A 14,415-nucleotide genomic window follows, 5' to 3' on the forward strand; every position below is an offset into this window, starting at 1 on the left:
GGAAGTCACAATATCCATGAACAATCTGAACTGTAGTTTCTTCCGCTTCAAAGTCTCCCCTTTCCGCTTCATTCTTCCGGATCCAAGAAGCAAAATCGAAGAAGCCGGTCCATCCCATGCGAATGATCAGCAATGGAACTCACAATATCCATCAACAATCTGAACTGTAGTTTCTTCCGCTTCAAAGTCTCCCCTTTCCGCTTCATTCTTCCGGATCCAAGAAGCAAAATCGAAGAAGCCGGTCCATCCCATGCGAATGATCAGCAATGGAACTCACAATATCCATCAACAATCTGAACTGTAGTTTCTTCCGCTTCAAAGTCTCCCCTTTCCGCTTCATTCTTCCGGATCCAAGAAGCAAAATCGAAGAAGCCGGTCCATCCCATGCGAATGATCAGCAATGGAACTCACAATATCCATCAACAATCTGAACTGTAGTTTCTTCCGCTTCAAAGTCTCCCCTTTCCGCTTCATTCTTCCGGATCCAAGAAGCAAAATCGAAGAAGCCGGTCCATCCCATGCGAATGATCTCCGCGAATCGCTGACAATGGAGAAATCCAGTTTCTCCACGATTCCAATGGAGAATCCGAGCCATATTCCCCTCTTTGCGGTCCATTTCCCAACTGATTCCACATTTTCAACCTTAACGGCAACGAAAGGGCAGCTTCGGGAAAAAAGAAAAAAACAAACCTCTGTTATGGACCGATAATTAAGATTATCCCTAATCGTGGACCGGTAAACATGGTTTGGGTCAACAGGGACTTAGCATTACACAGCAGTCAAGGGGAGGGTCAGGAATTAATTTACGCAAAAAACTATTCTTGTAACGCTCCTTTTTATGTCACCTGTCTCCCGGGGGTCAAAATCTTTTTTTTTCTCTCGTCTTCTCCTCTCCGGTCTCCTTCCAACGCTATCAGATCTTGGAGCAGCTTCGGTTCTCTCCCTCACTCCCCCGGTTCGCCCTTCCGGATCTTGCGGCCCGCGTCTCCACTGCCTCGTACGGTTGCAAGGTACTCCGCTCTTCTCTCGCTTCTGTCTGCTTCTGTTCTAGATGGATTCGAGCTCCCTGCCGTTGGATTATCCGATCTCTCTGGTGCCATTTCGCGTCGATCGGTCGGACTCTTGCCGAAAGTCTCCGCTTCTTAGTTCTTGTAGCTCGAGACTCGGAAAGTTGGAATTTTTTTGGGAGTTTCTTGAGAATCCGAGCTGGTTTCTTGAGTTTCTAGGGTTCTTTTTGGCTGCTCCAGTTGATTTTTTTGACGTTTAATAATTCGGAGAATGCAGATGGTGTTGATTTTTTTGATTCTCGAGAGATTTCGACGTCGATGGGTTTGGTTTTGATTAAACGCGCTATGATGGTTTGAATTTGTTTCCGTTATTTTTTCAAATTTACAATTTTATTGGGATGTTTAGGGTTGGTGGCTGGAAGCCCAACGGACGAACGTCTCCTCAACTCTTTATTAGAAACGTTTCGCACTTTTGGAACTAGAATTTGACTAATAAGCGAAACTGCGCGATTTCAGCGAACCTATGTTACCAAGTTCATTGGAAAAGAGAAAAATATGGGGGGAAACAAGAAGCGAACGGTTGATCTTTCGACCATTATTTTCCTCTCTTGGCTTAAACAAAAGACTGGAGTAGTAGATTTGCATTATTAATAAGTTGTTTCCTTAGATATTTGCAATACGTGTTGATTTTTTCAATAGATCTTTACTCTTATTTATTGGGCTCATCTCTTTAGGTTTATTAGAAACTTATGGGTGTTACTTTGTTTACTACCTCTATATGCATCTAATCATCATCATCTTCTTCTTTTCTTTTCCTGGTGCATTCTTCGGAGTTGTGCTTGATAGTATTTATTTCAATCACTTTCTTGAGCTTTTAATACAATTACGATTTGAGTTAACATGCTTTTTATTCTTTGGGAAAGGAAAATCCAGAGCTTCTGTTTCTGTTGATTCAGCACTTCAGTTGACCACTGAGCAAAGCACGCTCAGCATTTGAAGCCATTGGTGGGTTTTGAGTAACTTTATCTATGTACTAGGCTGATGTTGCAGCATCGACGGATTAGGTTGCTACCGATGGAGACAATACCCTGATGAGGTTCTCTAGATGAAGTTAACACAGGAGTGGCTGCCAGGCACTGGGGACCTGAAAATCATGCCGGTGGTTCGCAATAGAAACTCATCAAGAAGGCCTCTATGGATTATTGTCCTGGTAGCTTTGGTGTGTGTGGCGCTGATCAGGGCTTACGTTTATCCACCTCAACAATATTCTGCTTGCTATTTCTTATCTTCTAATGTTTGCGGCCCTCTTAAGGATTGGCTTCCTCCTGTACCAGCCAGAGTCTACAGTGATGATGAGATTGCTGCTCGTGTTGTCATTAGAGACATTCTTTCAATGCCATCTGTTCCATTGAAGAATCCCAAAATTGCTTTTATGTTCCTGACTCTGGGTTCGTTGCCTTTTGAAAAGCTTTGGGAGAAATTCTTCCTGGTACAACTCCTTAGCTTTGTTCTAAAATTCACTGTTTTTTTTTTATGGAGGTACCAGTTTGCTTTTCTTCTTTATCAAGAGTTATTTTGTATGTGTAAGGTTTTTGTGTTTGATTATGTAGACTCACTCTACAGTAATGGGTGGATATTTTTAGGCCCTGGACGGTTGCTTAAAATTTTGTAGCAAAGTAGAATTCTCACATGCTCATTCATCATTATGAACATAAATCAATTTTGGGGGCACAAAACATAGCATGCTAATACTGTTATTGTGAAATAATTCAAAATCACTACAATCTGAGGAAAATTCCTCTTACATCTAGTTTGAAGTGCTGATCAATAGATGCCATGAGAAGAGTTCATTGACTTTCTTTCAATGAATCCCAAGAATCTTAAATAGTTGTGGTATAAACTTTTAATAAACACACTAATGAGTGAACAGTTGCAACTTATGGGTTATAAAAAAATGGAAATCTCGCCTTGTCATTTGTTTCTAATTGGATATGAAGTCCATATTTTGTTACAACATGTGATATTGACTAGCATAGGCAGCCATAGTTACAGTTGTAAGGAGTTGTCATAGTCATTTGTATGACTCTTATGTGTCAGGACTGTTATTGTGGTGAGTATTGTAATTTTAGAGTCTTGTCGTGAAAAAAAGAGATTGGTTCACATCACAAGATCGGTAGGTAGTCTGCAGAGATATGTCTTAAAGGCTTGTTGGTGTATTATATTTCACATTCTGCTAATATAATTCCTAGGAAGGGAGATAAATGCTTCGAATGTGAGTAATGGTTCCTTGAGGTGTGTAAATGGGTCAGGTTGGGTCTAGGTCTTGTGTAACTTGAACTTGATTCGAATTGGATTTAGATATAGGATCTAGAACTAGATCTAACCCATTCGGGAAAAAGATGAGTCGTATTCATTTTCGGATTAAGATAGATTTCAGTTTTACAGGATAGGATGACCTTTTGGCTTTTCTTTTTTCCTTTTGTTTCAGGACTTTGGTCTGTTTCTGGGATCCATACTTGATGAATCTAGATCTTTAAGTTTAGAAATGGTCTGATTTGGGTTTGGCATTGTCTGGGTTTCACTTTATATGAACATTAGATTGTTATAGTGAATCCTGCTGTTATTTTTTATGTAGTAATCTCCATTTACCTTATTGATATTATTTAAAATCCGAAATGTTTAATGAGAAACAATAGGAAGGTAGTGCCAGCATCTGGTCCAAAGCCCCCCCCCCCCCCCCCCCCCTCCTCCTCTTGTAATGGCTTCTCTTTGCCGCATCTATAGCTTTATAAATATCCAAAATGGTGTTCTGTTTTGATAAAGAAAGTTAGCTGGGCACAAAAAGAAAAGCTTTTGATGAAACATTTGAGAGTAACTGAAGATTTTTTCAGCAAGTTGGAAGAATTTAAGAACTCGGACCAATATATCCCTTTCATCAAAAGTTGAAACTTCCCAATTTTAAGTAACAACTTTAACAAAATTTTGGGTATGTCAGGGTTACGTGAAACTTCAACATATGCTTCAGAAAATCTGATTGTCATCTCAATGGCCTAGAGTCATAATTTTGCATTCAAGTGTAAACCGGGTCCATACTTATACTGTTTTAAATCAGAAAACTTAGACGCTGCCCATGCACCCCCCCCCCCCCCCCCCCCCCCGGCCACCCGCCCGCTCAAAACCCCCTTTTCATACATCATAAACCTCTGAGTTAGTCAATAGCGACTAACTGCATATTTGCATGACAAAGGCATTTAAGGTAATTGCAATTAGCATCTGGAAAGGAAAAAAAGCCCAAATATTCGTATTTTGTTTGTGGTTATTGTTTGCACAGTCGATATCATTCTCCGTTGACATGTTTTTTATATGTACAGGGTCATGAAGACAGATTTTCTATTTATGTGCATGCATCAAAAGAAAAACCAGTTCATGTGAGTGCTTTATTTATTGGCAAGGACATTCGCAGTGATAAGGTACTCCCACCTTTCCTTTCTCACTTGATTTGTACAAGTTTTTCATGGCTAAATCCAGTCTTACAAACCCCACCAAAAATAATATATGAAGATCTTGCGGGCATTTAACTTGACAGGGCTGTGCTATTTATTTTTATGAAAGATACCCTTTCTCTCTACTTCTATTAAACAATTATTTAATACAGGCATTCATTAAATTTAGTCCTAGATACCCCATTAGGAATAATATAAAGACCTTTGCTGCATATAATTCAATAGAATTGTGTTGTTCTTTTTATTTAACATAATGTATGGTTATGTGATATATGGACCAAAAATATTTACCAATCATTGTGTACTCGTAGCTGAAAGCAAGAAATCTGTTGTAGTCTGAAGATGTAAAAAAACTACTTTGGCAATTTGGTAATATTAAAAGTATCCAATATTTGAAGTTTCATCCAAAACTATGTTGAAGCTGATGAACCACAGATTTTTCAGCTGGTAACATATTTTTGTTTATTTGGAGTACAAGAAGATCATTTTTGTTTTGGCCAAAATCAGAAAATGATTGACTATTTTGGCCAAGGGTTCAAGTGTTTCATGTTGGTGGTGTCCCAGCCTTGCCCTAGCACGGTGTGTACCATGTCATCCCATTCCATACCAATGCTTGGCATGTTCTCTAAAACTAGCATGGCGGCATGCGAAGTACTAACACCCAACCAATACAGCATCATTGCTGCATGCCGGTATATCAGTGGCATAGTATATACCATGCCATGCTGACCAGCACTTAAATCCATAGTTTCAGTCCAAACCTAAGTAACTTACTTTCAAATATTATGAGCATGTGCTTGTTTGACTATATTAATCATGCAAATGAATGCCTTAGGATTAAAGAATACACAGAAAATGTTGGTATAACAATTTCACAGTCAAAGAAGCAGAAAGGCCCTCTTCATGCGTTACTTGAGTGGCAAAACTTCTGGCATTATGTGCATGATGAGTTTTGCTATGGTACTCTGATAAATTCGTAGAAGTACATAATCTCAGCAATCTCTTTTTATATAAATGGTTGGGATTATTACTTCCCTCTTCTTTCAATTGTCCTTGGTCCTCCGTGCTCTTCGACTGAATCACCCTGCAGCTACCCAACCCCCCTCCCCGCGCCCTCTTTGCCTGTCCCATCTTGTCATCCTTCCATCACACAGTTGGACGGCAGTCCATTCGCGTAGCCCACCACTACTGCAACATGTTGAATGAGTGTGAGAGAGAAGGGGAGAGAGAGAGACAGAGAGAGGAAGAGGGGGAGTGGCAATCCGCGTTGACTAGATGCTGAGGGAGGAAGCCACAGAGAGGGGGGAGCAGGCGCCGAAGGACGAAGTCAAGAGAGAGAGGGGGGAGGTTGATCGAGAGAGCTAGAGAGAGATAGAGAGAGGATCTGTGTTTGGGGCAAAGCTGGCGGTGATTGGTTGCTGATCAGGCACGTGGGTAGAAGCCCGGAACAAGAGAGGGGGAGGTTGAGAGAGAGAGAGAGAGAAGGGGGAAAGGGAGGGGTAATCTGTGGAGAGAGAGAGAGAGGAACCAGTTGAAGTAAATTTCCTGGGATACCTACTAATGATCAACAGTCAGGATTAGTCTCCACTTTTTAATAAAAATTCATACCAATTCCCTGTGCACGATTGATGCCCAATAACTTTTTTTTAATTTAATGAATCAGCTATTGCAATTAAAATTTACCAAAATGTTGTGAAAATAGATTTATGTGAATTACGTTGCCTCAGCACTGATTCATGGAGGATGACATCAGGTTGAGAGCCAACCATAAGATGTCTTCAAGCTTTGGTGGATCATAAATATAGACATGACTAAGGCTGTTGATTGTCCAAATAATTTTAATAAATTTATTTTCCTTCCTTTTGTTTTAAATATCATAATTTTATACTTCAATTACTTCTAGTTTTTCCATGGAACAAAGTTTGAAATTTCAGTTTTGGTTTTAGTTTTGTGTGATAATGTTGCATCTAGATGGGGGTATTTTGTGAGTGTGTGAACAGATCTATGATACGTAGTAGGAAAGCATGGCTGTGCTGTGTACAAATTTTGATCACCTTCCTTGTACTTAGTAGAAATAATCCTTTACCTTCCTGTCATTTTGAAGATGACAATCATGATTAGTTTAATAGTTTAGAGGCCAAACTAAAACCAGCTTTCTATGTAAAATATTGAGTTAAATATTTCAGTTATTATTTTTCTTCTTCCATATCCTTACATCTCTACCCTAGTAGGTGTTTTGGTCCCCTCTAGCTGTTCTCATATTACTATACTACTGTTATGTTTTCTGCCGTGATGATCTTCCCGTATTTTGATCTCTATGGTCCCCCGACTCACTATCAACAGAAAGTAGACAGAAAACGGTCACCATGTTTTTTAATCACTAGAGAGCACAACTATCTGTTAATTTGTAATCAGATGCCAAGTAAACAGAATGTTTCATTTTGTTATGATACCTTAGTACATGTTTTGAGCATTCTTTTAATAGCTACTTTAAGACAGTAGACTATTGCTCAAATGCTGCAATTCCTGATCACTTTTGTAAATGAAACCTGAAGGTAATGTCGTAACCTAATATTTTCTCCTTAATTGACACCTAACATTTCTACGTTGCAATTGAACTTTCTTCTAGCCATAAATCTACAAGAAAGGTGCCCATACATCATTCTTGCCACTGTTCTATGACTCTTGGAAATTGGAATAATTTGCCTCGTGCTTTTAATTGTAACGTCTAAAGTGGAAAGATGGGCTCATGGGCTCTGTATTTTCCATGGAAACTTCTTTTTTATATGGAATCCCTTTCGTGAATATCATGTTCTTTTTCATTCTTAATTCAAGCTGAGGTCATTTTTTAGTATTCTTTCTATAAATTACCAAGCCAATTTCTAGATCCCTTTAGGAAAACCATAATTAAAAAAACTTGGCAGCTTTTCCTATTTCGTTCCCTCGGAATAAGTACAGTAAGAGGCAGAGAACGAGTCTGTTAATTATAGCAAAGATAAACATGCATGAGTGAAATATTGATTTTTTTTGAACTTCAGCATGCACTAGCTGAAAATGTGACTTTTCTGTGATGTTTCTTTTTTTCAAAAAAAATGTTCATAGTTTTGGTTTAAATTAGCTGTTTGGAACTTAAATTGGTGCTTATGTATTGTTTAATTGCACATTTATTATTCATTCAAAGTGCATGTAGGTGGCCTGGGGGAAAATTTCCATGGTTGATGCAGAGAAGAGATTGTTGGCAAGTGCACTTCAAGATGCTGATAATCAGCATTTTGTGTTGCTTTCTGAAAGGTGTTTGTGTTGAATCAGCAATTTATTTTTAGTTGCATTGTTATGCTTTGATCAGCATTCTGACTACCATGTCTTTGCATTGCAGCTGTATACCATTACATAATTTTGATTATGTATATAGTTATCTGATGGAAACAAATATCAGCTTTGTTGACTGGTAAGCCCCTCAGTTATTTTACCACAAAATTTAATTTACTCTGATTAAAATTCATGTCTTTGATGCTGGCTAGCAATTTATAGACTCTTCATATAAGGATCCCAGTTGTAGTCTCATTGAATTGCATCTTTTAATCTTGTTGAATTACTTATTTTCAGTTTTGAGGATCCTGGCCCACATGGAACAGGCAGATATTCTGAGCATATGTTGCCTGAGATGGAAAAGAAAGACTGGAGGAAAGGTGCACAGGTAAGCTGAAGTATGTTTCTGATACATCACCACGAGATTAACTGAATAAGGATAAATGAAAGATTTGCCCAGATGACTATGGGATGAAGGAGAACCATGGAGTTAAATGAAACCATAAGCGTAGGAAACACAGGATGTTAATGCCAATGTATAACTATTGGTGTTAGCCTATTAGTGAAACATGATATCTTAGTGCCCTTTATGCCTTGCAAGCATCAAACTAAACAAGATCACGTAAAGTTTTATGGATCACATCACCCTAGAGTCTTCATGTATTGATGCTAGCCAGAACTACTTTGACGTATAGGAGTTTGTTGTGAAGGTTTTTTAGGCTATTTTATGTGCAAAGTATGCATGCTGATGATCGATTTGTATCACTAATTCATTATTAGCAGCATCGAAGTTGATATATGGCAGTTGAGGTTTACTACAAAAGTCAGCTTATCGTGGACCGTATCCACAGGGTTTCAATTTCTTTTCCTTTTGGATGAGTACTTTGCTGAAGTAAAAAAAAATCATATAAATTACAACCAAAAGTAGAAAAGGATGAAGCGCATATAGATTTAGAGAAACCTCTCATTATCTGCAGGAATCTTAGTTGACAAATCAGTATGCCTGGAATGTGTCCTCATGGGCAATATTTAAATAACCAATATAGACGGCTAACTATGCAATATCCCTGGAATTTTCAGTCAAAAAACCTAGTCATATATCACATTCATTTTCTATGTACTTAGTTGTATCCTTTGATTGGAGACAAGTCAATGTTGATTGTTGAAATAATATGGAGTTCCTAACAGTAACTGGAAGTTGAGACACTGATGTTTAATATAAAAGCCAGCAAAAAAACCCTTATATGTATGGCTACAATTGGCACACGCCCTTGCATGAGCCACATGGGAAATTAATATATATAAAAAAGTAAAATTTATGGGTGTAAAAAAGTAGAATAGTAGCTGAAAATGTCACAAAACTTGCATGGCTTCAGGCTTTCTTTCTTTCTTTCTTTCTTTTTGGCGGGGGAGCAGAGGATGGAGAGGTTAATGAAATTGCTGCAATATCTTAAGTGTTATTCATATTGCAGTGGTTTTCAATCAAGCGGCAACATGCTGTGCTGATTCTGGCTGACAATCTTTACTACACAAAATTCAAGCTTTATTGTAAGGTAAGTTGTTATATGATAAATTGCTTGCTTATTCCAGTAAACAATCAAGAAGTTTGAGCTGTTTCTCCAATTATTTTGAAATGAGTCTTCTTGTTGAGTGTTGTAACAACTTTGAAATACCGTTGATTGACCTCGATGTAGCCGGTACTAAAGATGTGGTACTCATCCCAGATTTCCTCAGTCAAAAGTACTGTGAACTGCAAGCAAGGAGTGATTTGTTTTCAAATTGTCATGATATCTTCCTAAAAGTTACAGCTAACGGTGACTGTGTAGCAAATGTATATTTGAATTTAGAATACATGTATACATACATGTATATTTGAATTCAGCATGGTGTTTGCCAATACCAGTTAATCTGCTACCTGTAGGGGTTGGTTTGCTTTTCTGACTAAAAGATTCTGTATCATTTGAATGTCTTCATGGTGCTTACTTTCATGAAAAATGTACTGATGTTGTTATATATTCTGACTCTCACAGCCAGGAATGGAAGGACGGAATTGCTATGCTGATGAACATTACTTGCCAACTTTTTTCCATGTCAGCACATAAGACCATTTATACTCAAAGCTTCATCAAATAATTTTCCTTTTCTGTTTTTCATTGTTATTGGTCTTTTTTTGTTTAATCTTGCAGATGATTGATCCTACTGGAATTTCAAATTGGTCTGTGACTCATGTTGATTGGTCTGAAGGAAAGTGGCATCCAAAATCATACAAATCTCGGGATGTTACTTTCGAGCTCTTGAAGAATATAACAGTATGTTTGAATTTCTTTTGAACAGCAAAAAGAAAAGCTCTAGTTTAATTTTTACCTGTTAACATCTGCAATCTTGTGTAGTGTTAATAATATGTTTAATCTAGTAATGGTGCTTTTTTGCAGTCTATTGATGAGAGCGTACATGTTACAAGTGATGCAAAGGTACACTTGGCAGATTTTTTTCATTTTTCCTTTATTTTTTGGTCCACCTTTCAATTTGAAGTGCACCTTTTCTTTTTTGATGTTTTTTCCTTCTCAATAAAATGTTCTGCAGTTTTTAACATGCTCTTATCAATGGAACTCAGCAAATATAATGGATAGACTGATCCATTAAAGTATATTTGGTGCGACTGGCTTTGATTCTGTCAACTTACAGAATAGATGATATAAATTTTTTTCCTTAAGATTTTTGTTCATATAATTTGATAAATACTGTCTTGTTTTTGGTTGACATGCTTCTCTTCTATCTCTTTATATTATAGAGATTCAAGAGGTAGTGCTCTAATAAAGAGAAGACCCCAACTGAGGAGCTGATTTTCCTTGTGTCGTGTGCAAATGTTAAGCCACACTGGGTATTTTGATGTATTAGAAGGAGACAACTTAGACGAGTTGCTCATATTTCCATTGGCTAGACTGCTGGAATTCTCACCATGTTATTTGTGTTCTTATCATGATGATATCCATTTTATGAATGTCAATTTTTGCCTCTAACATTGTATGCTGTCAGGAAAAGCTATAGTTTAATATGAGGCAACATCACATTTTATAATATATTTTGAAATATAGATCCTCTCTGAGGTTCCCCGCAACTTTGATGTAGCATAACAAAACTTGCACTCTAGAATATATGGTCTCCCTTGTACTGGGGACCATAAACTAAGGTCCAGTATCCATTTGTTTTGAGGAACATGCGGAGTGCCAAGAAAGATGGATATCTATCTCTAAGACCTGCTTTTAGAGAGTGAAAACCAAGGTTAAAAGAATAACCAAAAACTGAGGACATAACTTCAAATCCCCATTAAATGGTCACCTGGTTACAAAATCATGGACATGGAAATGTTATAGTTGTGATAGATGAACCTCCAAAATAGTAAGCTTCAAAACATAGAAAGAGGGCTTTTTGTGAAGTCTACAATCTTGCACATACATGTACCTGCAATTATTTTTAAATCAAGATTTTCTCACGGAGGATCTAGAATAGTGAAGGTGAAATCAAAATTCTCTCTTAGGAATCCCTGTTATGAAAGAAGGGATCATGGCATCTGAAAGTGATGCTTCCTGGTCGCATGACAAAGAGCTGAGGTGGTTGAGTTCTTTCTAATTGGTTTAACATTCAAATTTGGTTTGAAGGACATGAATTAATTTGTAAATAGCTGGACTAAATGTGCAAGGGTTACACTTGTGCAATCTACACCTACATACTGAATTACAAAGATAGCTAGCTTTTGCATATCTACATACAAATATACATACATATATAGCTGTATACATATATATGCATAAGCATACATATGACCATATATATAATACATTACATTACATATATATACATACATACATACCTACATACATGTGTGTGTATGCATGCATGTGCGTGTGTGAGTGGGAGAGCATGGGTCTGTATGGGCATGCACACATGTGAGTCTTCAAAAGCTGAAGCAAAGAAAGACTCGCTAACTAGTAGCATCATGATTTACCAGTCCGTGAAGGATACATGAACAATATTTTCATGTGAAACCCTGCCGGTTGAACTTCAAAATATGCTTATGTAGAATCCCATGAAAAAAGAATGTTGTGTTACTAGGATAATATCACTTTCAAGCCTGACTGACTATGCCTTTGTAGACAGTCTTAGTAACCAATTTATTTGCTATGCATTCTATCTCAATTTTTCTATTCATATAAAGATCTGCACCGAAAATGTTATGAGAGGAAAAGGTTGATAGTTCATAAGCTGGTAAGAGAAATTTTATGCTCTGTAGTTGACTGAAATACAAAATTGTTCCCCTCCACAAGACTTGTCTTTATAGTCATTTGCAAGGATGAACATTTAGCCTATTTTCAAGCATTCAATTGGATGTATACTCGGAGCTATTCCAATATATATAGTCGTCTATTTTTTTTCTTGTTCAGTACATACTCCACTGATTCTCTTTTTCCACTTGGAGGGGATACTCATTTTTTCCTGCATTTTCTCCTAATATGCACTGATAGAAGATGAATTGTACAATCACCGTCTCATTCTTTCTGGCAGAAGGAAGTGCAGAAGAGACCTTGCCTATGGAATGGATCAAAGAGGCCATGTTATTTATTTGCCAGAAAATTTGTCCCTGAAACGCTTGATAATTTGATGAATTTATTATCCAATTTTACAGCTCTATTTGAGTGAGCAGCATACTTGTGATTCTTTGGTCGAGCATTCGACCTCTGCCCCTCACCCTTCAGTTCCTAATTTAGTATATAAATTGTGTATGCATGAGACTGCTCGTGGATCTGTAATGCCAATCAGGTTCATAGAACAGGAGGAGAGACTGTCGGAGGCATGAGGAATGGCTTTCAGTTCAGTGAGTGTTTTTGAGTAGGGCTGAGGTGGCTGCCAACTCAATGCCTCTCTGCCCTCTCAAGTTAATTTGTCTCTATAATTTTCTGTTTTCTTTTTCAATCAATAGCTTTCTTCTGTTATCTGTTATATGTAGGTTTTTTTCATTTTTTTGTTCGGTGGTTCTGCTCTTGGCACAGCAAATTTTGTTAGCCTATTTAACTGCTGTAAGGCGATCCATTTTCGCAGAGATGGAAAACAAAAGATCACAAATTACTTCCCTTCTGTATTTATTATATTCAGACAGGGCTATAGTTAATGAAAAGTCAAGTGTTTTCATTACATAGAGTACGTTTTGTCTATGTGACATTTTTTTAAAAAACTCTCATCAGTATCTTCTTCTTTTTTTCTGATGTAACAAAAATCTCATCATCATCATATCTTTTTTTAAAAAAAAATTATCTTTAGTACTAGAGTTTGGATTGATCCGTTCCAGGTCTCCCCTTGTGGCAGCTTCATCATAATTCGTCCCATGGCATAACTAAGCTGATAAGAATGGCCAGTTAGCAGGCTTGTTAGCTGTCCAGAGCACAACCTTTTCAGATTACTTCCAATTCAATACAACAGCCTTCTTGATTTAGGTTTCAACAGGGTGTGCTGTAATTGTGGTCCGGTTGTTGTGGCCTTACTGTTTGGACCTCCAATATGTTCAGTTTAAAAACTATTATCCATCCTATTATGTTACGATGCAAATTTACTCTTTTTAGCTTGTACACTTGATGTGTCTCTAAGCAAGGCTTCATTTTTGAATCTTTCAGCCAAAGTACTGAAGGATTTACCTTCGCTACCAGGTAGGCATCTAATTTGGTATTACGAGTTTTCATCGAGATAGGGTCAATTAAAATCCTATCTGAATAGTTCCTCTTCTAAATTTGTGAACTTGGTATATGTTGATTGCATCAAGGTCTGTATGATCTGTACCTAAACCTACACTTTGTTGATAATGGCTTCCTGGAGTTTCAAATCTTGGATATAAATCAGGTAAGGTTTTGGTGCAATTTTTGCCTCCAAAATACAGTCAACTGCTTTTAGTTCACCTTGGTTAATACTGCTGCTGCTGCTTCTTGTTGCTGCTGCTTCTGCTGCTGCTGCAACGAAGCCAAGCATTAGAAATAAATAAAATGATGTCCATAGCAAGAGGTGATTGTCTAGGTTTGAATCTTCAGAGAAACTTACGCACTTCATCCAGTTTTGTACGTGAGAAGCGTAGACCAAAAACCCCTTTATGCTTTCTTTAAGTGGGATGTGAAAGAGCATCTGTCATTTGGCCATCTTTAAGTACATATAAAAGTATAGCACATTTGTTTATCTTATGGAACTAACTATAGGAGGAAGAAAAGTCTATTTGGTTGTTTTCAAACCTAGTTTCTTCTGTGAAGCAAAATTGATATTTTTCCAGCAAAATTGACAGCACAGTTATTTAAAAATTAAGATCATGGCCAACTAATCTTGGGTCATCTTCTCACGACAAGACATCAAATTAGAATAAAATCTCTTGGTGGAATTCAAAGTTATGACGCCAGATGGATCTTGTGATGTGCTGTTTGTCTACCCTTTAGAGCTCCATGAACCAAGTTTAAGAGTCCCCTACAAATCAGAGTATACCATGTTGGTAATTTTAAAAAATAAAAAGATAAAAATGAAGGTGGGAATGTCATACCAATCATTTTTATCGAAGGATATAAGAA

General features: G+C 37.4%; 1 protein-coding gene across 5 annotated transcripts; it reads left to right on the forward strand.

The window, feature by feature from the left end:
- Window positions 1-823: 823 nt before the first annotated feature.
- On the forward strand, window positions 824-13,009 carry LOC103713102 (glycosyltransferase BC10-like). 5 transcript variants are annotated; one of them, XM_088708211.2, is made up of 12 exons: window positions 870-1,010; window positions 1,941-2,012; window positions 2,342-2,496; window positions 4,379-4,477; window positions 7,701-7,801; window positions 7,887-7,958; window positions 8,117-8,207; window positions 9,292-9,372; window positions 9,850-9,909; window positions 10,006-10,128; window positions 10,252-10,290; window positions 12,383-13,009. In XM_088708211.2, exons 3-12 carry the CDS (start codon window positions 2,401-2,403, stop codon window positions 12,515-12,517), a joined length of 897 nt encoding a protein of 298 aa, XP_088564337.2. In that variant the 5' UTR covers window positions 870-1,010; window positions 1,941-2,012; window positions 2,342-2,400; the 3' UTR covers window positions 12,518-13,009. The 5 variants fall into 5 exon arrangements, with proteins under 5 accessions (XP_008798113.3, XP_017699786.3, XP_026662759.3 ...); XM_008799897.6 differs by having other exon boundaries at window positions 875-1,010; window positions 1,931-2,012; XM_008799891.6 differs by having other exon boundaries at window positions 824-1,010; window positions 1,931-2,496.
- The last annotated feature ends 1,406 nt before the right edge of the window (window positions 13,010-14,415 follow it).

Source organism: Phoenix dactylifera, chromosome 12 (genome assembly GCF_051530095.1).
Source record: "Phoenix dactylifera cultivar Ajwa chromosome 12, Ajwa_hap1_PhDact_Kaust_v1.1, whole genome shotgun sequence".
NCBI classification, from domain to species: domain Eukaryota; kingdom Viridiplantae; phylum Streptophyta; class Magnoliopsida; order Arecales; family Arecaceae; genus Phoenix; species Phoenix dactylifera.

Coding starts and splice junctions, on each gene's coding strand:
- LOC103713102 (XM_008799891.6), top strand. CDS start 2,113: ATGAAGTTAACACAGGAGTGGCTGCCAGGCACTGGGGACCTGAAAATC. Junction 7,802..7,886: donor TTTGTGTTGCTTTCTGAAAG/GTGTTTGTGTTG, acceptor TTTGCATTGCAG/CTGTATACCATTACATAATT. Junction 7,959..8,116: donor AATATCAGCTTTGTTGACTG/GTAAGCCCCTCA, acceptor ACTTATTTTCAG/TTTTGAGGATCCTGGCCCAC.